The 22,808-nt window shown below is 42.8% G+C and overlaps 1 protein-coding gene across 1 annotated transcript in view; it reads left to right on the top strand.

The window, feature by feature from the left end:
- FGD5 (FYVE, RhoGEF and PH domain containing 5) overlaps positions 1 to 22,808 on the top strand; it is a 124,566-nt gene that overhangs the window by 61,952 nt on the left and 39,806 nt on the right. Inside the window, exons 4-7 of the mRNA XM_067303670.1 lie at positions 4,771 to 4,829; positions 4,947 to 4,977; positions 20,172 to 20,323; positions 22,413 to 22,569. Coding sequence (XP_067159771.1) covers positions 4,771 to 4,829; positions 4,947 to 4,977; positions 20,172 to 20,323; positions 22,413 to 22,569 — 399 coding nt within the window. The remainder of the gene's footprint in view (positions 1 to 4,770; positions 4,830 to 4,946; positions 4,978 to 20,171; positions 20,324 to 22,412; positions 22,570 to 22,808) is intronic.

Here is a 22,808-nt window from a genome sequence, read left to right as displayed (position 1 = left end):
CCCAGTGCCAGTGCTTCAGTCTTAGAAAATGGTGCTTTGATCTGCCTGTGCTGCTCTGGAGACAACACAACCCTGCTCCAGCTCCACAGAGGCAGAATCCTCCCCACCCTGGCCCCATTTTTTTTCAAGCTGGATCAGGACACTGATCTGGTTCTCAGCATGGTCCTGCAAAAAGCTGGGTCAGCACAACTAAGGGCTGGCACTGGGCTCAGCAAGGAGTGACTGGCACTGTCACCAAAACCCAGTTTCTTCAAAGCATGGCCTGTTACAGCCCATGTCTGATGCTGTGGCATTGCTCAGAGCAGGGCCAGAGTATATAAATGACTCTGTGTGGAGACCTCATCCCTGCACTAATGGGATCACTGCCACACAGAAAAGGGAAACCTGAAAGAGCTAAGTGCCACAATAGCACAGTCAGAATGGGCATTATCCATTGTCCCTGTTTGTCCCTTCTCAACCCAAAGGTTTCTTCTGTCAGGAGGAGGCACAGAAGGGACATGAAACTTTAAGTTATTCAGTTTGAAGTATCTAAGACTAGTACATAACTTCAGCTGTGCTCACAGGTGCAACTCTGTAAAGACCTAACCTTCAATGTGCTGACCAAGAGAGATGACCACCGGCCTGGGCTTAAGGCCTTTTCTATGACTGAGGTCAGCAGCTTGGTCCGTTCCCACTATGTCTGCCTTGTAGGCCACTAGGGCTCTGAAACCCCTCTCCCCACAGACTCATTTCTAACCAAGTCTAATTTACGACTATCTGGCTGCAAGTTATTGGGAGAGAAAACAGGACGCTTGGCCACACCAGAAGAACCATGATGGGCCAGAAGCATGTAAACAATAAGCTGTGCGTTGTGCATACCATAATCCTGTTAACATCTTACGAAAACAGAGGTATGTTGCAAAGCAATAACAGGCTCCTGACAGACATTAGAGCTTTTGATAGTTTGCAATGCTGAGTGTTGGCCACTAGCCTTCTTTTCCTCATTATTCACTGTGTTATTCAACATCCTGGCAGTGATATAATATCAATAATACGTGTACATTACACAGAAGGCAGTAAGTTGCTCCTTTTAGCACTGGTGTCCGTGACTCTCCCTGTGTTTATGTAATGCCCCTGGACACACATGTACACTGTCTTTATCAAGCTAAACTTCAGTTTAGGAAAAAAGAAGAAAGTAGCTAGGGGAAAATGGTAAAGGAAGGCTTTTCTGGAGTTTTGGTGAGCTTAGCTAACACGTTCAACTTTGCCAGCCTTCCCATCAGCTTTTCTCTATTGTTCTAAGCCAAAGCTTTCTGCTGGTGTTGTGCCTCCTTATACATTGGGAAACAGACTGGCTGCTGGAAAAGGAGAAATCCTGAACAAATCATGAGTCATCTCTAGGTCTTAGTTTTCCATCAGTAAACTTAATATCCATTTGGAGGAGGGCTGTAGGGCTTAGTTCATTACTCTTTGGAGAGATGATTGCACAGCATCACCTTTGCTTTGCAAGTTATGCTGATCTGCTGTGCTGAGTGAGCACAAGCTCTAACCTCATTAAAATGCTTTTGCATAAATCACCTTTCTGGTGCCAGCATATTTTTTGGAGTCGAGAGAATGGGGAGATACTTCAGTTAGATATTACAGTTGTATATTGTATATTGCAAGCATTTTGTGAGCATTCGATTCTGGGGAGGATGAAGCGATAAGACAAGAAGACTCAATGAGGCAGAGAGTCAGGGTCCCCATGTGGCTGTATGGCCTCCCTGCCAAGCAGAGGCATACAGCAAGGCCCAGAGTGTGGCTCCCGAAGCAGGAGCTGTGAAGGAGCAAGCCGCAGCACTTGTTGCAGGGTAGGACACAGAGAGCAAAGATCACTAAAAAGGTGACAGCATGGCTGTGTTATAATAATCACTTGGGCTTTGTTTTAGAATCTTGATGGTTAAGGGACCTGCACCCCCTGTAGCCCCTATTCCCAGAAGTCTGTCTCCAGGCACTGTCGTCAATCTCAGAGTTCATTTCCTGGTTAAACAAACAGCAATTAAATAACACAAGACAGGCAACGCCTAGAGACACTGTCTCAAACTTGCTCTAGACAGGCCATGTGACACTGGGGTCTCAGTGTTTTGTCTTTCAGCTAAGACATATTAATCACAAGAGGAATTACAGACTGTGACAATGGGTGTACGCAAAGGGAGAATGGGCCTGGACCGCTGGGGAAATGCACTCTGCTTCTTGGCAGCGCAGAGCAGGGCTTGTGCACAGAGGATGTGCAGGGCAGCCAGCACTGGGCTGGGTGATCCAGAAAGACCTCCCCCTTCATTTGCTCTGTTATGGCTGCAAAGGGGAAAGGAGAGAGAACAGAAAACTCAGAGCCTCTGGTGTGCCCCCCCAGCAGTGGGGACAACCAGGAGAGACACATCATGACCTTCAAGAGGTATTCACAAAGTGGAACAGGGATAAGAGGATGATCAAATATCTGCTCCCAAAAGATGCATGAAATTAAGGAAGAAATGTAAGATGCATTTTAGGACAACAGATCTTTGTAGTGCACTCTATTAACAGTGGAGCAGTTCTCCAAAAGCAAGTGGTTCAAAGCATGTTCTTTGGCACATGTTAGCGAGAAGGAACAAAGCACTAGGGAACAAACCCTCAGACTCCTGGTGCTGGAGGAGAGATAGATCAGATATCTGAGACTGATGAACAGTTCAATCCATTTCCTTTGGCTCTTGCAATCTTCAGCTGTGTTACAATAACAGTACATGGAAATAAACTGAAGATGAAAAGGTCACTGTATCACTACATTCATCTTCTATACATGAAGCCCCATTCATCTAACCCATCATCATCAGGGCTCAGTGTCTTTTTTTCCTCCTGTTCACCTTGATCTGTTCATAATCCTCCTGGGGTTCCATCACCTCCAGGCTGAAACCCCATGGACTGGCAAGCCAAGGCTCCTTATTAGTCTTCTCACAGAAACAGAAGCATTTCCTTCGCTTATGTGTGCAGCCAGTAATGCCATTTATTTACACCATATTTTGACTGGCCATTGGTTGTTCTGATACAGACAGCAGTGAATTCACTTGTTGATGCTGAACATTAGGTTTAAATTCCTTGCTTTTTTAATAAATACCTAAAGTTATTGAAACCAGAAGAAGCTTTAAAATATAGCTTCTATTCCATCACTTATTCCTTTTTTAATTTATGGATGTTGGACAATGATATAACTTTGATTATTTCAGTTGTCCTTGCAACTGGGTTTTTATGCTCCAAGTATCCACATAGCTGAATTTCAACTTCCAGCACTTCCAGGGAATGCTTCATTCCTCCCCTAGCTATTCTCAGCTTAGGGCAGACAGAACAAAGCAGAAGCTTTGTGAGGGGAAGACAATCCTCTAATCCACAAGCTGATCTCTCTGCAGATATGAGTGGTGGCAAATGGGTTACAGCAGTGATGGGACCTAGAGAAACTCAGACACTGCTTTATCATGTGTCCCAGAGCATGTGCATTCCAAGGGAGTGTTAATAGGGAGGACGGACAGAGAAGAAAAAGTCTATAATGCATTTAGCTTGAACTGGTTTAGGTATTTTTTACTGCTCAGATCTGCTATTACACTGTAAACCCTGTGTATCTGATCTATCAAGTGTAATTTGTGCAGTCAGTATTTCTGGGAAGCTAATCTGGATTTGGGGCCCTATCAATGCTTTTTATGAGGGGCCTCGATTAAAGCCTGCATTCCCTGACTCATAGCAGCCCCTCTCATGCAGAATTGGTGACACAGGTATAGCCACAAACTTCCCACTTGACTACTGCCCCAAAGGGGTGCATCACAGCTCAGCAAGTCCCTGTCTCTCCTTAGTAGCCTTTCAGAAACAGGATATATTAAGCGATGGGTTTCCAGCATACCTGATCTGGCACACAATGTCTCTGAATCCCACTGCCAAACACTTTCCCCACTGTGCTTCCTTTAGATCACTGGAGGCTGCTTCCCTTTACTACTGCTGAACTACTGTTTTACTTCCCTACTTACTACTGCTGAATAAGTCAAACTTCCCTCAGCAGATTTCTTTCAGTAAATATTTTCATTCTTTGTTCATTTCTTACGATAAGGGTGAGTCATGAAATAGGAGCAAAATACCCTAATTAGACATTTGTGCCTCAGAGCCATACACTTTGCTTCTTTAGCAGTTTTCTGCGTCTTCTGAGATGTCTACCAATTAAGTAGATGCCACTGAGATCTCAAAGGATGCTATTTGCTGGAGTATTGAATAGTTTGGTTTCTGGAGATATTTATTTCAGTTTAATTTAGACATTTTGTTTAGCATGCAATAAGGTCCTTTGCCTTGTTTGCTTCCACAGATCTCACAGCAGTCAGTTATCATTTTGACAAAGAAACACCTTTTCCATGTAATTAAGAGCACTAAACAAATGGTATAAGCCTGGAGAGCCATGAAGTTAGCCTATTCAAAGCTAAGTGCTTTCTGCTTCTCTGCCAGATTTTGGCCCTGTGAAAATCAACAGGAATTTTCTCTCCATCTTCAGTAAGAATATAATTTTCCAACCTTGAGATCTGCCTTAACAGTTATTCTATTCTATTCTATTATTAGTATTTGAATTGCTGAAGCACCCTTTCAAGGAAAGGACTCCGGAGTGCCAAACATTGAACAGCACAGGATAAAAAGCTGGTTCCTATCTTTACTGAAGGAATATGTCAGTTCAAAATGCTCTTTAACACTGTTTTTTCCTCCCGGCATGAAACATCCCTTAATCATCTCTGGTTTTGCTTTTGACAGAAAGAAGGCCAGTCCAGAGCTTACCTCATTGCCCAGGAGCTGATGTCTACAGAAAAAGTGTGAGTTAATTGTTACACTCTGGCTGTTGCTCTCCTATAACTGAAGCTACACAATTCACCCTTATTTATTCAGCATTGGTTTGATGGCTATTAATAAAAGTTTGTCTCTTTCCCCAGATATGTGGAGATGCTCCAGCTGTTACAGATGGTAAGTAAATCATTTTAATCACTGAAACCTAACTGCCCTCTTACTTAGCTGTAATTTAGGAGACAAAAAAGCACTGAAGGGACTAAGGTGAATTTGAAGAGGAATGGCTTACTGAGGAGTAATGCTTTTTGAGGCATTGCAGAGGAATCTGTCTGCACTAATCTGCTCTTGCCACAGATCCAGAAATCTAGCATTTCTCATTCACAGGGAAAAGTGTTGACCAACAGTGCTTGCCAGGGCTCTGAGATTGTTGTAATATGCAGAGTAAGGCTAGTTCAGAGAAGAAGATGGTGATAATTAGGGGTAAAATCTCTCTCAGAAGGAAGCAGAGCTGTGAAGCATGGAGGTTTGGCTTGAATGGATTCATTCTGCTTCCCATTAAGCTTTTTTTTTTTGTTTGATAAAACAAAACTAATAAAATCCAGCATGGCGTAAGGCTGCTGTACAAGCTGGGGCCCATACTGTGCCACAGGTAGTCAACATGGGCAAAACTTGGGTTTTGCTCTCAGAAACTCGGGAGGGAACAAACATAGAGAATCATTTATGACCAATACAGAGCTCTTCTGTGCTATAAACACGCTGGCGGCTTTGTCCTGGCAGCCTTTGTGTCTCACTAGCAGAGCTGCCATTGCTTCCCTGGACACTGGTCCACAGCCTAGGTAGCCTCGCTCTGAATGTCTTTCTTGGCTCTTCAGTGGGAGGCAGTAGGGAATAATGGTCACCACACAGAGCACGCCCACTGCTGTTAGGATAGAAATTCCCTGACAAGGCAAAAAAATAGCCCCAGGTTGTCCTTGGAGTACATCCCAAACCTCAACAATGGGCAGGGTCTCTCAGGGAGAGAACAGTAAAAGTAATGAGGCCAGAACTGCGTTGCTGCCTCCTCATTGTGTCTGTCAGGCAAGCTGCCAAAGCTGAAGAACCTTCTCAGGCCTGGGCAGCACATGTAGAAGAGCAGCCTTAAACGTGACAAATACCTTGCAGACAATCACATTTTAACAAATCAGAAACTGCTGAGCTGGCCAGATGGGAGCCAAACACTACAAGGGACTTGGTTGCTTAGTAGAAGTCCACCACTATTTTCATAAATCAATGATAACCAGTCTAGCCATTTGCCTCATTGATCCTGGTTTTCCTCTCATTCCTGCACAGCCAAACACATTATCTGCAGAACTCCTGACAAAATCGAGACATTTGCATGCAGTTTCCACATTATTACAGCTGGAGCTTCATGGTTTAGAGATAGCAGTTCTACAACATGGGCTACAAAGGTGTTTTCAAGTGGCTTAACTGGCAAGGAACGCTGTAGGAGGCTTGTTCAGCAGCAGGGTGGTCTTCACTTCTGAAGAGCTGTGGCTAGCTTAGACTATGGCTTGGTCCATATAAGATTGAGGGAGAAGATGGTGAAGGCCTCTTCAGATCCACTGTGCACTCCTAGGAAGGTGCCAGACACAAGTCCAGCCTTTCACTGGCTGCTCTGCTTAGTCCTTTACAGTGAATATCTAAGCGTGGGGCTGCACCAGAGTGCAGAGTAGACTGTACTTCGTGGAGGTGTCTAAGAGAAGCCTCTCCTTTGTATTATATCCAACATTTTCCATATAACTCTAGAAAAGTGGCTCCCCAATACAGCCGGAAGAAAGCTCAGGATATAGATTCAAATCTTGCAATGCACTTTGGTGCCTTCAGCCACAGCATATAGCACCCTCATGGCTGTTATAATATGGTATAGCAGCACAGTTGCCTTGCCTATGCTGTGTCTGGGCCAGGAATGGGATGCTTTTGGACTTTTCTAGCCCTCTTCTCCTTCCTCTGGTAAATCCATGCCTGGTGAATTTGGCTCTGGGCTATGCATGTGCAAATGAATAACTTAGGCATTTTCACAGCAACCCTATTTACTGCCTGTAGAAACCATTTGGAAAGAACAGGAAATGTCGTTTTTGCTCTCACCTCCAAGCTGACAACTGCCACAGGGGGCAGGGATTCTGGTTTATGCCTTTGCTAAAAGATCTTAGTTTAGAAATGTTTGCGGATGAGAGTGCATGCTGCTTCCCTCCAGCTGGACAGAGTCCACACTGTTGGTAATCCCTAATAAAAAGAATCCTCATAAAAATTACAGCTCATAGGTTAGTTATGGGAAAACTCTGCTTGAATGTTAATTTTACCTGCTGCAGTGCTACGGAGTTGGCTCAAAGATGCGAGTGAATTAGAACAGATGGTTTTCCTGGATTCATTCAAAAATCTAACTACTCACTGCTATCCTGTTGGGGAACTCGCACACTTTCTAAGCAGCAATGTTTATTACAGAAAATAAGTAGCATTACCTGGAGCTTGGCCTGACAATCCTGGAGTTATGATTTTAAGGCATAAGGGGAATGCAGGGGAATGCACTGTTTTAATAGTAGTTAATCGTTAGGTTTGGATTGGCTGCTTAATTTATCAGGGAATAGACATAGATAGCTGCAATAGCTCTGTTACAACTGGGCAAGTCCTACTGTTTCCGCTGGTCATTAATTTCTTTTGAAAGCACTTGTCTGGGTTTTATGTATGTTATAGGCCTGTAACTGACTGTTCCACTCAATCACCTTTGCAGGGATTTCATTTCCCTGTCCTGCCAATCCCACTGGAGCAGAGGGATGAGTGTTTCATCTCTGCTCATTATTACCTTAATTATTAAAAGTCAGAGCACCAAAAGAAGAGTCTGCATTTCAAACTAAACCAAACTGTTGCATCAGTGCAGTGGTCTGCAAAGTCAAGCTACTCAGTGCTTGTGAAATGTCAAAACCAATGTAACCATGCACTCTTCACCTTCTCTATCCCAGTCTCCATCTGCCCTCGTTAGAAAGTTTAGAAAGATCAGTGTCAATTTTAGCATGAGATTTTGGATGCACAATTTGGGTTAATTAATTTTTTCTGCACTGGAAAAGTATCCTTCCTCCCCCATCCCAAATACATACAACTGCTTTAGAGGCTACTGGAGACTCTTTCAGCAGAGTCAACAAGCAAGTTTCTCAAATGAGATTTGATTGTTTCTATGAACTGGCTTTCCATTCGTGAGGATGTGTGAATGGCATCTCCTTGGTTAGAGACTGAGAGAGAAGGGAGAAATGTTTTCACATTTGCCTGCTAGTTCAGACACTCCTTACTTCAGAAGAGATCAAAAACCCTTTATGGAAATTAGTGGTTTCATTTCTGTGTTATTCTCAGGTGTCTATATCCCATCTCTACTATTGGCTGGCATGTACATGACAGCTACCTACCACAGTGGCATTCAGAAATAACCCACAGTTTGCTCTTTTGCAGTTATGTCCAGTCTAGCAAGACCTAGTCACAGCACTGTTACCTTCCTCCACCAGCTACCACTGGATCTTTATATTCACCTGTTGTCCAATATCGCATTCAGCTGTAAGAACATCTAGAGAAGCCATTACCAATTTTATAACATGTAAATCCCTCAGACTACAGGACTGTTATTGCCTGAGGCTTCCCAATTATCATCACAGTGTAAAAGGTTACAATGAACCAGTTACTCTTCTTTGCATACTTGAATATTTGAATAGCATTAGGAATAGTCACATCAGTATAAAATATCACTTTGCTGTGCACTCCCTGTTGGCACAGGTCCCATTGGCAGACATCACCAGCACCCCACCAGTGACCACAGACTCACCAAACTGCTCCTGAGACACAGCATACCATCCATAGCCAGCGAGGAGCAAAGGCTTCCTCACCAGGAAATCTCACCCTGGGCAAAAACCTCTCTTTGTTCCCCATCACCACCTCTCCCAAGAAAACAGTTTCATATTGCTCATCTTCAAGTCTCATCTTCCTTCATAAACCCACTTCTCAGTAAGGAATAAGGAAGCAAGGAAACCACACCCTAGTTGCTTTGAGAAAGGAAAAAAAGGCTTTTCTTATGCCTGCAGCAGAAACAGTTTTCCATCTCATTTCCAGGCTCGGCTGGAGCACCTATTCGTTCAGCATAACAGAATCCGTTTGGCCTTTCAGCAGAGACTTTAATAGATTGATTGATTGCCAAAATGATGACATTTCCATACGCCCACTCTGCTATTGAACTGAAAGAGTGGAAACATTGTGTTAGCTCACAGACTCAGTATCAGTTGGCGTGGTAGCAGTGATAATAATCTACAGGGTTAGCTGTTACTTGCCCTACTCAAAGGTAATGCAGTTGTCCAGAGAAGGGAGGTAAGAACTCAGGCTGGACTGAGCAGATGGGACTGGCTGGGCCTTATAGTCCAAAGATGCCCCTGTTTTCTTGATACTCAGAATTTAGTTTCAGAAATTGATTAGCCTTTGATTTTCTTCCAGGATCATTTAATCTTTAAACTTTTTCCTTCTTTTCTCCTATTCCTCTGTCCTAGGAACAGGAGAATGCACCTCTGCATCCAGGGTGCACTTGTCATCTTTTTCTTAGTGCTGTTCCTGAAACAGAAATGTTTTAGGTTGCATTCTCAGCCTGATGTTTCACCCATCAACCTGGAGGACCAGGAGCCTGATTTATTTGCTTCCCTTCAGTCAAACATCTGTTTCAAATGACTTTACTAAATATACAGAAATCAAACTTAGTGTGACTCAGACTGCCTCAGGTGGGATTGAACATTTGCTTGATGGTGTGCCATGATGTAATCATGTCCAGATTTATTTTGTCTTTGGCTTTTGTTCACAAAATCCTATTTTTTGTGCATAAATCCTTTTAAAATCATTATCAGTCCCCTCTGAGATATTTAGTGAATTAAGGTACCAAAAGGACAGCTCTACACTGAAAAAACACCAGCCCCAAACTCCTCACTCTTTAAGGAGAGCTGATCCTGTTTCCTGGTTTGCATTTTCCTCACAACAAAGAGTCACAATTCTTACAAACATCAGGAGCCAGATTTATGCTTCTTCAGCTTTTGGAGATAGTCTGGAATATGGATATGAATAAATTTAACGTGCTAGTTCTCCAGCCTTTGGAGCAGTTTGGGGGCCAAACTTGCACAGAGGCACCCCAAGGCTTCTGACAGCAAAATAACTCTTAGGAAATAAAGAATAAAATCATCTCAGTGCTCAAGTAACTAACTCAAAGGGATCTGAATGCAGATTTTCATCAAGTCAGCCTCAGTGGTTAAACTTTACTTTCAGAGTTCTTGTGGGTAGCATATTCTCAAGCACAAAAAACAAACATCTGACTTAGGAGCTGTTACTATGTATTAGACAAAACAAAACTCCATCTTTCTAAGTATTTACACTCCAATGAATGATTGGCTAGGCTTTTTTTACTGCTGTAAATTTCTTGGATGCTGTTCAAAGTTCTGCTGGACCAATCAAGTGATTATTTTCCTAATGAAATGCTTTAGTGAATGGAGCAGGCTGGCTAAATGAAGAGCTAGTTGGCTGTTAGACTGTCTGAAGCTCTTGATAAAAGCCTAAAGATGCAGTATCAGAGAACAATAGCCTGCCCTCACTTGCAGTAGGCTGATTTTTTTCCTCATTTATTTATTCATTATTGTCTCCACAAACAGTGGGAAAATAACTTTGTATGGACCAGAGAGCTTCTGCAATGGGAACGCTGAGCCAAAATAACTGTCAAACTGTCTTGTGTATCTTTTAAAAGGGGGGGGAAAATCACACTGACGCACTCAGCATCAAGACAATTGCCTGATAACGAGCCCCACTGATACAGTATTCGAAACACGCACGCTGCGGCTTGCCAGTTCTGAAACTCATTTGCAGTGTTTTGGATGAAAGTGTGTATTGGTCTGTGTGTGAGTGTATGCTGAGGTCAGGGTCTCTGACCTAGACTGTACCCTGCAATAGCAGGATAAGAGATTAATTGCATCTGCTGCAATAGTCAGAATTTTCTGCTATTCATCTGGCATTGTTTGCACTGGGCTCAGTAATGAGAAATTTGGGAAGATCACTGCTCAGTGCAGAGGATGGGTCACTCACCCCGCCACAGCAGATACGCCACTTTTTATTTCAGGGGTGACACTTTCCCTTTCATCATTAGGAGAGAGGCTGCTGGCAGTAATTAAGATACCTCCAAAAACCACCCATGAGGCAAACAGGGCTCACAGCATACTACACAGCATCTCATGGCTGCTTTCAGCTTTAATATGGAGACTCCTTCCTGCCCCTTTGAACTCTTTCCCCTCCCCTCAAACATAACGCCTAGACATCCGAAAGAGCCTTGGAGCCTTGGATCTCTGTTGGTTACACCTCCATTTTAGAAGTTAGAGTGGCTGTAAAAGTCTGATCCATTTTATTCAATCACTGTAGACTTCAACTGTATAAAGTTTGGGCGGCAATAAGATTTCCTATTGTCCTCCCTGGCTGATCCACAAGGGGTCAAATATACTTACTTCCTAATATTCACAATTCATTAAAACATCAGCTTGATTTGGGAAGCAATTAAATCTCTAGACAGATATGCAAAGCGATTTTTGGATGCGTGTATGTGCCATTATTGATTGAAAAATATAGAAGTCTGGATGCTAGACAGGAATTCTGATGTGAGCAAGGTAAATAAGTTGTGTGCATGATTTCTCCTGGTGAAGTGCCAGTATCCCCACCTGGAGACTGAGGCAAAAAACAGCTGTGGTTTTTCACTTATGTATCCGGTCTATTCACTCCCTTTTTGAATTTTTTTCCTCAGCTCTGTTCTGTATATGGAAGTTCACAGATCTCCCAAACCAGAATTCTCCTTGAAAACTGTAGAAATATCCTAGATGAATTTATTCACCCATTGGACCTTTCCAATCTCTTCTCTGTTCTTTACTGAAGAGTGGAAACAGAAGCAGGGAAGCTGATATGGCTGTGATAGCACTAGAGGCCAGATCTTTGGCTGTTATGAATTTAGATAGTTTTCCTCTGGCAGGTGATTGCAAAAACAGCAGATAATTTGTTTCTTCGGAGTGCTGGAACAGACTCCTTTTGAGTTAAGATTTCCCTTCCTCATCAGCATCATGAAGATTACTTGAAAATCTGGGAAGCAGTTCAGCTCTTTTCTGTTTTGTGCATCATTGCAGGTAGTAGCTTCCTTGTAGCCCTGTTGTGGGGAATATCCTTACAGGTGTAAGTGAAAGAACTGATGCAACGAGGAGCAGGCAGGGACTTTGCTTCAGCACCCAAGATCTGGGACACACTGCTTAGACTGCTAGAGCTCAGACCTTTTCTAATCCAGCCACAGTCTAGCAGTCTAACCCCTCTAGCTATAATGCACACTTTCTGGCCACAGAAATGCTTTTCCTTTCACTTAATTCTCTTGAACTATTAAACTGTGGCTTTGCTCTACAACCATCATCTTATATTATAAATTCCCAATTTCTGGCCCAGCGCAGGCCTGATGCTGGGAACACAGTGCAGAAAGCCCGTGAGAAGGAACCTCCATTTCTGCCTGCAGAGCAACTAGTGGTCAAACTGTAGGACTACTAATTACTATTGGCAAAGCCCCCACATACTTGCAAGTGCAGGCACGGTGGCAAATTCCTTCTGCCTTGTCCATACTACAAATACCTAGACTATATTATGCAGACTACTATATACTGCTGCCTTAAGAGTGTCCTGTGGAACAGGTCCCACCAGCAAGTGTTAAACATTGGGGAAAGTGGATATTTTATATCCATTTATATGCAAATGTAAAGATGGGTATTGAAAAAAATGTCCTGTTTTAATGTAGGCAGCAGGATGAATTAAGTGATCTCTTTTTGTCCCATTTTGCCTGGTTTCCTAAGAAAGACTTACTTAATTTCATTGTTTGTGTGTATTCACGTGTATCTGTCAGCTCAACAAGTAACTCTGAATCCTCTGGCGGATTTCAACCAAATTAGACAGATGGATATTAAGTCCCACAGATCTGTGAAAATCCTAGGTAGAGAAGAGACTGTGTAATCTCCCCAGTGAAAGAAAAAGTGCAATGTGAGCACCACAAACTTTAGACAGCAGAGCATCCACATGGGGGCTTGCACATAAACTTCAAAACCCTGGCAATTGCCTCTGTGGTTCCCCTGAGCATGGAGCTACCTTTGTGATGCTGTCTCACCCCACTAAATCACTATCATGGTGTTGTACTCCCTTACCCTTCTATACCCTTCTATTCTCCTGCTAGTGTAGCCAATACACAGGAACTAGAATTTCCATTATGATTGGAATAGCATCTTATACATTGCTACTTTAGAAGAAAAATGAGTAACAACAGAAAAATAAGAAGGAGATCTAGTGACTGATCAGCATCCCTTGACCAGTTTTGGTAGCTTTTCTTTCAAAAGAAGCTATCTCCTTAGCTGCATCTTTAGGTCAAAATCTTGACTTTCTCTCCTTCAGTTTACTCACCTTTCTAATCTACATAGTTGCTTTCAGCTTCTTTCAGGTGGAAGACCCATCAATGTTTTACCGTGGAGACAGAGACTGATTTTCATCCCATCATTTCCTAGCTACCCCTACCAGACCTGTTGCAGTAGTCCGTGGGTCCCCAGGGATCCATGGACCACTGATTGAACACTACTGATCTGATCTAACCTGGCCTATTCTGTTGTACACAGTACAAGCAAACAGATATTCTGGACCCAGACTAAATTACTGCACCCTGGATTATTTTCAAGTAGAAGTTAAAGGGAAATCACCCATTCTGGCGAATAGAATTTACAGCCATATCCATGCAGCTCTGTCTCCGTGATGCACTACTTGCCTGAAGCTGTGGTTTAGCTGACAAGAGATTAGTTTTGCTTGTTTTGATTGGGGTCCTGCAAGGTTAAATATTCTCAGTCTGATAAGACTAACTGGGAGCAGGACTGAAATACAGAAAGTACTACAAAATGTATGGGATGTATCCAGCTTGCAAAATGGCCTTTGACATGCATACAGGATTGCTACAACTGACTGCTTGCAGCGAGATTGTGAAGCAATTCAGCCTATTATTGCAGGGTTTTAATGCACAGTCTCACCATTTCTGCATCTGTTCACAAAATCCTGGAAGCAAAAACCAGAACCACCTCAGCTTCCCCTTTTGCCTTTGAATTAGAATATCAGATTTCCCCTCTGGATGTTGTAAAAGGTGGCTGCCAGCATTTTTTGCTGACTGCTTTGAAAGAGTACCTGGAGGTATCTACCTTCTAGAAAGGTTTCCAGGTTGCTGAACCCAGGTACCTCAGATTGCCTTTCTGCAGCCCTGAGCCAGCTGCCTAAGTCCCAGAGTAAAGTGGCTTTTCCAAAACACTCCTGTACTCATGTTTCCTCTCGGAACACTGGCAAACACGGCAGCATCTCTAAAGCATCTCATCTCCCAGCACCCTGTAAGCCTCACCACCTCACAGTGGGTATTGGATTCTTCTCCAAGAGCCAAGCATGTAAAAGTTAGGCAGTGCTCTACCTAAACTGTAAGATCTTGTTGGATGGAATGTTTCATTCCTCCCTGTCCCATGTTTGTGTAACAGGCTCTGGGATTTATTCAGCCTCCACTTCAAGAAAAAAACAGAAGTTCTTCAGAAGTTTGCCTCAGAGGCATTCTTGGGGAAAAAAGTAACTGGTGAGTGTACGTGATGGGTGCAGACAAAAGGGGAAAAACATTTGTTGCTAAGGGTTTTGATTGTCTTTGTTTCCTTTGATTATTTCTAGGGTTTGTGCTCAGGGATGTTAGTGATTTGGTCACTGGATGGTTGTAAAGGGCTTACTTATGGGTGCCCCAACTGTAAAGCAAAGTTTTTATGCTTCAAAAATGAATTTTTAAAGCACTACTGCTAGCCCTCTATGTCACCTAGCCATCTTTGGTTTTGTTTTCACATACACACACAAGCACTGGTGCAGGGAAAGGCACGAGATAGGCGTGAACTCTTTGGGCTCATGTACCCCTGGATGAGATTGAGCTCTGTGGCCACTGCACTGGAGCCAGAAATCAAATTGCATCGGTTCATGTTTCTGTTTTAAGAAAGGTTTGACCCATCAGGGAATTATACGAACTCAGAGTCTGGTACCTTCTGTGTTTAGATGGGGTTTTCAGGTGACAAGCTTGGAGACCTTCAGGTGCTATGATTGATTAGAGTTAGCGAGACTGCAAAAGCACTTTGTGTTTGATTAGTGGCTTCCCAGACACTCAGCACTTTCAGCAGTGACATATTTTTTTGAGACCAGTGTTTATAGCAATTATTGCTATGCTTCAGTTTTTTTTATTAATCATTAGGAGGCTAGCCATCCAGGCAACTGGAATTAAATAATTTGCCTAAGAATTCATTATAATCAAAGGAGCAGGCAATTAATGACTAATTAAATTCACTGAGATGCTGTGGGAAAGGAGTGTTAATCTTGTTGCTCCTCTATAATGGAAAGTGGACAGATACAGAGCTGTTTGATGTTAATTTGGAATGGATAACATTTCTATAACATAATAGGTTACTTAAGCAGATCAGTAGTGAACTTACTACAGCTATTCACTTCCCCAGGCACAATAAGTTGAAAGAACCCTTTGGATTCTTTCCCTTTCCCTAGTCTGGATTAATTACGATGACTGAGGACTTTGAAAGGTTAGTGGATTCCTTTGAGTTACAAAAAGCACCCATAAGAGAGAATGGCTGGCTTAGATGGTTGGAAAGCATCTGAAATATGTAACTAGATAGGCTCGCTCACACACCAGGAAAAATGGGAGCTAGAATAGCACAACAGTGGGATCATTGGTGGTACCAGGGCAGGACACCTTGCAGAAATCAGACCAAAACAATTAGGAAACATGCTAATAATACTTTTTTGGAAATTTTTTTGATCTTGTTTTACCCAGGATATAGTTAGTCAAAAAGAAAAATGTTGTCGTGTTTTTTTTTTAGCTAGTTCCAGTGGCTTTTCAGAACACAATGCTTCATCTGTCATAGCTGCTGAAAAACTGTAGCATATGTGCAACTTTCTTTTTTGTTACTATCTATCAGATGAGCATCATTCCAGCGAACTGGTGTGCACTGCAACTGAGGGTGATAGAAAAGCCAGGAATGAATGTGAGAAGACTAAAAATTTCTATTGCCCAGAGTCAGTTTCTCTAGGTGAAGAGAGAGGAGGTTTGCAGCTCTCTGCCCACTCTGTACATGTTTTGCTGACAGACAGGATAGTCCAGGCTCTCCTGTACAGAACCTTTCACCAGGACCATAGTCACCCCTACCAGATCCCCAGAATGCTGAAATTAACAGAGCTACCTTGATTTAATCAAACTAAAGCAGACTATTTAATGTAAAACATAGATCCCCAGTGAAACATGTTCAGAGCTTGTGAGCTGTTCATACCTGGACACTACCAGCTTTCATGGAAATCAGTTTCAGACCCCTCCCTAATTATTCCATGTACTTCTAAGCTTCTTAACCAGACAGCAGTCAGACTTATAAGCAATGCCATGATAAATCCCATTACAGCCCAGGGAAGTTCATAAGATTGTCTCTAAAAGATCAGGGTACAGAATCTGACTTTTTGGGAATAGGTTTCATGACCACTAGATCCTGATAGAGGACAATACTCAACCTATTCCATCCTGGTTCAGGGCTGGATAGAAGAAGCATGGCATCTTTTAATAAGCTGGGAGACCTTAAAGGTTTCTTTTTATTGAGCCCCTGCTTCCTTTCACAGCACATTTGGCTGCACCACATACAGTGGGGCGGGAGGCCAGGAAATGGTCTCCAAGTGGAAAAATCTAGCTGCCATTTCTATTAACTTACCCAGTAGAATCACCTTCCCATCAATTGTTAAAACAGCTGCATTTTTTTAATGATGAACTGGCTTCTTTGGACAGGCAGAGAATGTTTTTAATATATCTTTTAAAAAATGTTGTTTTTAGTAATAACTCACTGTTTGTAGAGTAGCATGTGAAAAATACACTCACAGCATAGATCTGGCCAGATTAGTAGGACACTGAAGCTTTCCTTCAAGCTAGCCTTCAGATTAAAGCAGAGTTCAGCTGTAAACCTGCTGGAATAACAATTTCTGATGTGATGGCCTTAGCCTGACTGGATGCCAATCATGGCTCTAACACTAGCACTGTCATGACTAGCTGCTTGGGCTTTTTTTGTGGTTATGAGCTACCTGACCCTGCATGCAATCACCAAAAACCCCTTTTGGAATTTGTTTTTTTCTCAGGATGCAGTGTTATAGTATCCATAGCAAGATGTAGATTCTGTATATTCTGGTAAGTCGCGTGTCTGGACTACAGAATAGGTCACACTAGATCATATCATATCAATATGGTCCCTACGGCCTTCAAATTCAGTGAATCTAAGTACATTCAGCTGCTAAACCTCTGTTCAAGCTCTTTTAATGCTGAACTTAAAAACAAATAGAAAATTGTCTGAATTTTTCCCTCAGTCTTCTAGAACATGTCTCTCTTTAACACAATAGGACAGCAGTGCTTGAGTGATCACATGTTAAACAAAACAACTACAATGTTCTCCAAATAAACCATTTATCCAAACTATGGCCACAAAAGAACATTCACTTCAAAAGCCTGACATTAGCTGATACAGCTTGATCCTCATCTGTCACTGAGAGTCAAAAAGCACAGACATACAGAAGTCATGTTAGAGTCTGTGCCTTCACAGGGCCTGATGGGCTGTGTTCTGAACTCACATGTCTGAGCATTTGAGTTCAAACCCTAAACCCAGATCATGGCAGTATCACTCTTGGCAGACCTCTCTTGTATCCAAAATGCACCTGTTGGTATTACATTCACTGCATAGAAGTTTAACACACATCAGAAGTGGCAGAAAATCTAATCAGCATTAATAACAGAGCTTGACTGCAATCAGAAACCTTCAAATGGTTCAAGAGAGTTTTGGATGAAACCCACAGTAACATACCTGGTGCTTTCTTATGCATTTTTGTTAGTGCTGTTCATGAGTTGATGGAGGTAGAGTCTTGTGCATAAAGTGGATAGCAGTACTGACTCCTCTGGTTGAAGAAATTTTTTAGACACCATCATCCACTTAATCTAGAGCTGCTCTTTTCCAGAAAGTGCCTTCTGGGATGGCAAGTTAGCTGAGACGTGGCTGCAGCTCCCAAAGTCACTATGATGATTTCAGGTGACAAATAGCAAACCATCACGGAAACCATCAACACCATTAGGCTGGCAGCATCTGTGGAAAGACACTAACCTGGCTTCTCCACTTGGCCCCCAAGGTTGGCCAGATTTAAGGTATTCACTGGAAAAAAATAGCTTGGGTAGACCAGCACTGAGAGAGAATGCTGCAACCTCCTAGCCTTACTGTCACACCCAAAAAGCAAAGGAAGGTCAGATAAGGACAGATAATCTTTTGATGAGGCAGGAAGTGTTGTAAACTCCCAGTCTGCAGCTGCTGCTCCAGAAAGAGTCATCAGGAGCTTTCAAATCCCACAGTTAATGCAACCTCTCTACTGAGCTGGCATTTTGATTATTTACTCTGTTTTCCTCTTTCTCTCTCACCTCTTTTCTCCTCTCCTTGTGTAATAAAAACTCCAGACACTTCCTGGCTTTTGGGGATGCAGAAAAAGATTGGAAAAGGAACTCACAGAATGAGTTTCTAAGCAGTTCTGTATGACCGTCCAGTTTCTGTTCTCATCACAAATGAGACGCATCTAGGTTTCCAACCGCTCACTTATTTCCATAGACAAACTTTGCCCATGAAGACCAGACTAGCAAAAATAGGAAATTCAATTGTAAGAGCCCTATCTGACCCTGAAGGAGGAACATGCACCTGCCTGGCTCAGTCATCTCCTTAAGGGAAATATAGAGGAGAATTTAAACCTATAACAGTTCTGCAGAACTGTCCTCAGACAAGATTCAGGATATTATGCTAACACAGTTCAATTACTTGTACTTTGTAGCAATACCAAAGAATCAGGTGCTGAAATTACAACTTTCTAATTTTACTGAATGAAGGCTGCTGCTTTCTAACACCAGATAATACTATGAAGATAAACCATCCAGTTACGGTGTCCTAGCTCCTGACAAGGCACTCCGCGTCCCTGGGTTAGGAATCTGTCTCACTCCACTTAGCAGCAAACAGTTAGCTATTCCTATGCACAGCATCAGCATTCCTGCCTTGCCTTGGGCGTGGCCTTGCAGCCCATTGCCACAGTTTGCATTCAGACCTCCATAGGGCTGTAGCAAAGCTGGGCAGTCCGAAATGCCTGAGCAACTCTAGCTGCTGTCTGTGAAGACAGGATGTGTCTGGTGTGGCTAGCAGAAACCTGGAAAAGGCCAGGGCACCAGAGGGGCCAAAGTCTATTGAAATACTTCCAAGTGCCAGCAAGGCTCCTTCACCAATCTAAAGCAGAGAAGATGGATTCTGCAGGAATCAGGGTATGACCTGGAAACATTTCAGAGTCCAGAGCTTTGGATGAAGGAGGCTTTAAACAATGTTTTGCACACACAAAAATTGCTATCTGTGCTCTTGGGATGATCTTCTAATGACTGGGAATCTTATACAAATTACCTCTGCAGTTTCAGATGGGAGCTTTATTCCTCATTTCCAGGCCTGAGCTAGGGAACCATTTTCCTATGTGTTGTTAAACAGGTGCCCTATCATATACCAGAGGTGGCTACATTTTAATACTGAGGAAATTACTATTGTGCACAGATAATTTAGAAAACACTTCAGGATCAAAGGCATTCTAAAAGGATTTACTGTTAAGAAAAAAAGGTCTCTGTTAGGTTTCATATGGAAAATGATTTGTTGCATAGCTTAAATTTATAGCTTCTTCCTCTCCATAAGTTAGGATTCGTGGACTAATGTTGCCAATTTTAACATAAGACATGTAGAAGTTGATCGTTTTCATATCAAGCTGTTGGACTCATGAGGTGATGGGAGAATCACATCCTTCATTTTTTTAAACTACATTTCTGGTTAAGAAACATTAGAAAAATGAGACCTGCTAAACCCAGAAAAGCAGGAAAAATGGAAGGTAAATAAAAAGATACCAAACTCACTATGTACATAAAGGTCTGATGGCTTGGTAAGATGAAATGCTCAATTTGGGGTTGGCAGCATTGTGGAATTCAGCCAAAAATGTGTGTGAAACTAATGGACGGAGAAAACATATCCTATGTTCTCTTTGCTTTACTGAGCACAATCTACTACTATTGATAGCCTATTTTATAATTCCTAGAAAATGTAGTTTAGGAGTTAAGAAATTGTAATGAAAACTTCAGAAAAGAGACTTTAAGACTGGCTGCCTAAATTTTGTGCTGCTGTTCACAGGACTTCTATGAAGGTATCTTGAAAGTGCTTGGGGAAGAAAATGAGAATGAACAAGAAGAGGTTAAACTCAAGCAGGGCTTAAGTGAAATCCCTGAAATTTATGAATTACATCAAGAGATCCTGGGAGAACTGGAAGAAAGAGTCTTTAAATGGTAAGGAATGGCACTGTTTGATGGCCTTGATGTACCCTCCACAGCTCAGCATTCCCAACTCCACTAGCAGCGAGACTGTGATTCCAGCAAAGATGAAAGAAGAACCTGAACTACTCTGGCAGATTTTGTGTACAGGCAGGCAGAAAGTAAACATAGGGACTATCAGGCTGAGAAACCAAATACTGAAGCATTTGCGCAGTGCTGGTTTATACCCCCACGTACACACACAGCACATGCTGCCAGACTGATGAAGGCAAGCCAGTATGCACAGCCCATGGCTCCAAAGCGGCCCCATCAGTCAGTGTGAGGACAGCCTGCTTCATAGGCATTACCCTTTCTCGCCTTTGCCTTGTATGTTCAGCGAAGCCAGTTCGTAATCATCACCAAGAGGCTAAGCATGGCCTGCAGGTCACAGATTCAAACCATGAGAGGCAGAGAAAAGCCTCAGACATCAGAATTGATCTTAAAAAAGATTCTCTGCTTACAAAAAATCTTCACAGCAACCACGTAACTCTCAGATAAGGGTCACCCCCTCACTTCAGTGTCGAGACAAGGCTCTGCACAGGCTGAGCTTCCAAGCCAAACAGACACTGTCAGCTGGCTGAGGAACTCCACCTAAGCCAAACATCCTACAGGGGCGAAGCCTTTCCATGAAAGATTAAGGCTGTGCCTAAGACAGACAAAGCTCCAAAGCTCTTTTAATTAAAGAGACCTCTGGCATAATCCAGGCTGCTAGGTCTTAGTCTCTCAAACTGCTGGAATAAGACTGTCTAAGACAAATTACCTCTGCAGTACCAAGCTTACTAAACCTACAGCAGCCAGCACAGCCCATAGCCTAGGCTGAACTACTCTGGTTCCGACAGCTCATGACAGACTGTATAGCCTGGCACCGGCACTCCACTGGGCTCCACCAAGCAGCTGTCACTGATTGTGGCTGCCTTATCCCAGTGCTTCCACTGAGCAGTTAATGAAGTCAATTAAATCAGGAGAACTTTTCAGAAACAATCCTAAATGCAGTGCACAGCTCTACTGATCAGCTCTGCACTTTCAAATCAAAGCATGCAACAGGGAAAGGACAGGTTAAAGGGAGCTTTACATTGGTTTGTGTCCACTAAGATAATGTTACCAATGGCAGAAAAGCTTACAAAATTCCATCAATGATTGTGATAAATATGCTCTTAACACAAACAGAGTTGGTGTTTCCAGCTGCAGTAGCTGAAATCCAAAATGACTTGTACCTAAAGAAGTCATAGCCATACTCTAACATAGCAGCATGCTCCCTGTTTCCTGAGGCAACACTGACACTCTGGAATGCCCTAGGCCTGCTGTCCAGAACAGGGCCCCATGGACACTGTGGAATCAGGGAGGAAAGAGGGCTGTACTGCAAACACTGTCTCAACACAACAGAATCACACACTGCATGGGACAGCACTAATACAGGTTGCCAGTTCACTGCCACCCTCAGTCCTTCTAGTAAGTCCTTCCCCATGCCTGCGCTCCCCCTCCATGCCTGCACTCCCCCAGACACTCTGTTGCTCTAACATTCCCAGGAACTCAAGTTTCCCTGTTAAGTACAATTACTCTTTTGCACTCTCAGATTTTGTCCTGATCTCTCCTTTTATGTGCTTCATAATTATTTAAATACTGTGCTGCTTGGTGCTGAGACAGCTGATGGTTGGGCAGTGCTGAGCAGGGGGCAATGAAAGAGAAATTAAGACATATTATAACTGAAGACATGATATCATCCCCCACAACTAGCACTCAAAGCCCTGCAGCAGCTGCAAGGTCTGTTTAGAGAAGTGGGAGCTGAATCCAGAAAGCAGACATCCTACCTGCTACCTAGGCACTGCTGTAGCTACGGATCAGTCAAAGAATCAGCCTCACACAGGGCTGTTCTACAGCAGCCTGCTTTGTTGACCATCAGTGAACTATTGTTGCTTTCCTGCCATTTAATGTGGACTTTAGCTGCACAATGTCATTAGCCACTGTGGGTGTGATGAACAGAATTGCTGTAATGAGAATGAAGTAGGGCTTTTCTTTTCTTTTTTAAATTATTTATTTACTTGTTCTTTTCTTTCTGTGGCCTTAGGGAGGAACACCAGAAAGTTGCTGATGTTTTTCTCTCCAGAAAATCAAGGTTCAATCACCACACTGCATACATTATGCAGTTTGATAGGAATTTGGCTTTGGTGGATGAAACTTGCCTTAAATACTCCCAACTGGCTACCATCATTCAGGAGTTTGAGGTAAGGCCCCCTTGACTGTTTACCTGCATTAATATATAGTTGTGCCACATGGCTTACTCAGAGATATTCCTGTCTGCAACTCCACCAGCGTTCACACAGGGTAGAATGGGAGAATAGCTCTCCTCACATCCTGGTGATAAAACTGAAGTGTGATGTTCATGCATGCACGATGTGTTTCTGGCTCTGTATCTGTTGCCCACACACCCCTGTGTGTGTGCATGCAGAATGTATATTTGTGA

This window comes from Apteryx mantelli, chromosome 12 (genome assembly GCF_036417845.1).
Source record: "Apteryx mantelli isolate bAptMan1 chromosome 12, bAptMan1.hap1, whole genome shotgun sequence".
Taxonomy (NCBI): Eukaryota; Metazoa; Chordata; class Aves; order Apterygiformes; family Apterygidae; genus Apteryx; species Apteryx mantelli.
The sequence above is the reverse complement of the archived record's forward strand: the minus strand, read 5'-3'. Positions and strand labels throughout refer to the sequence as shown.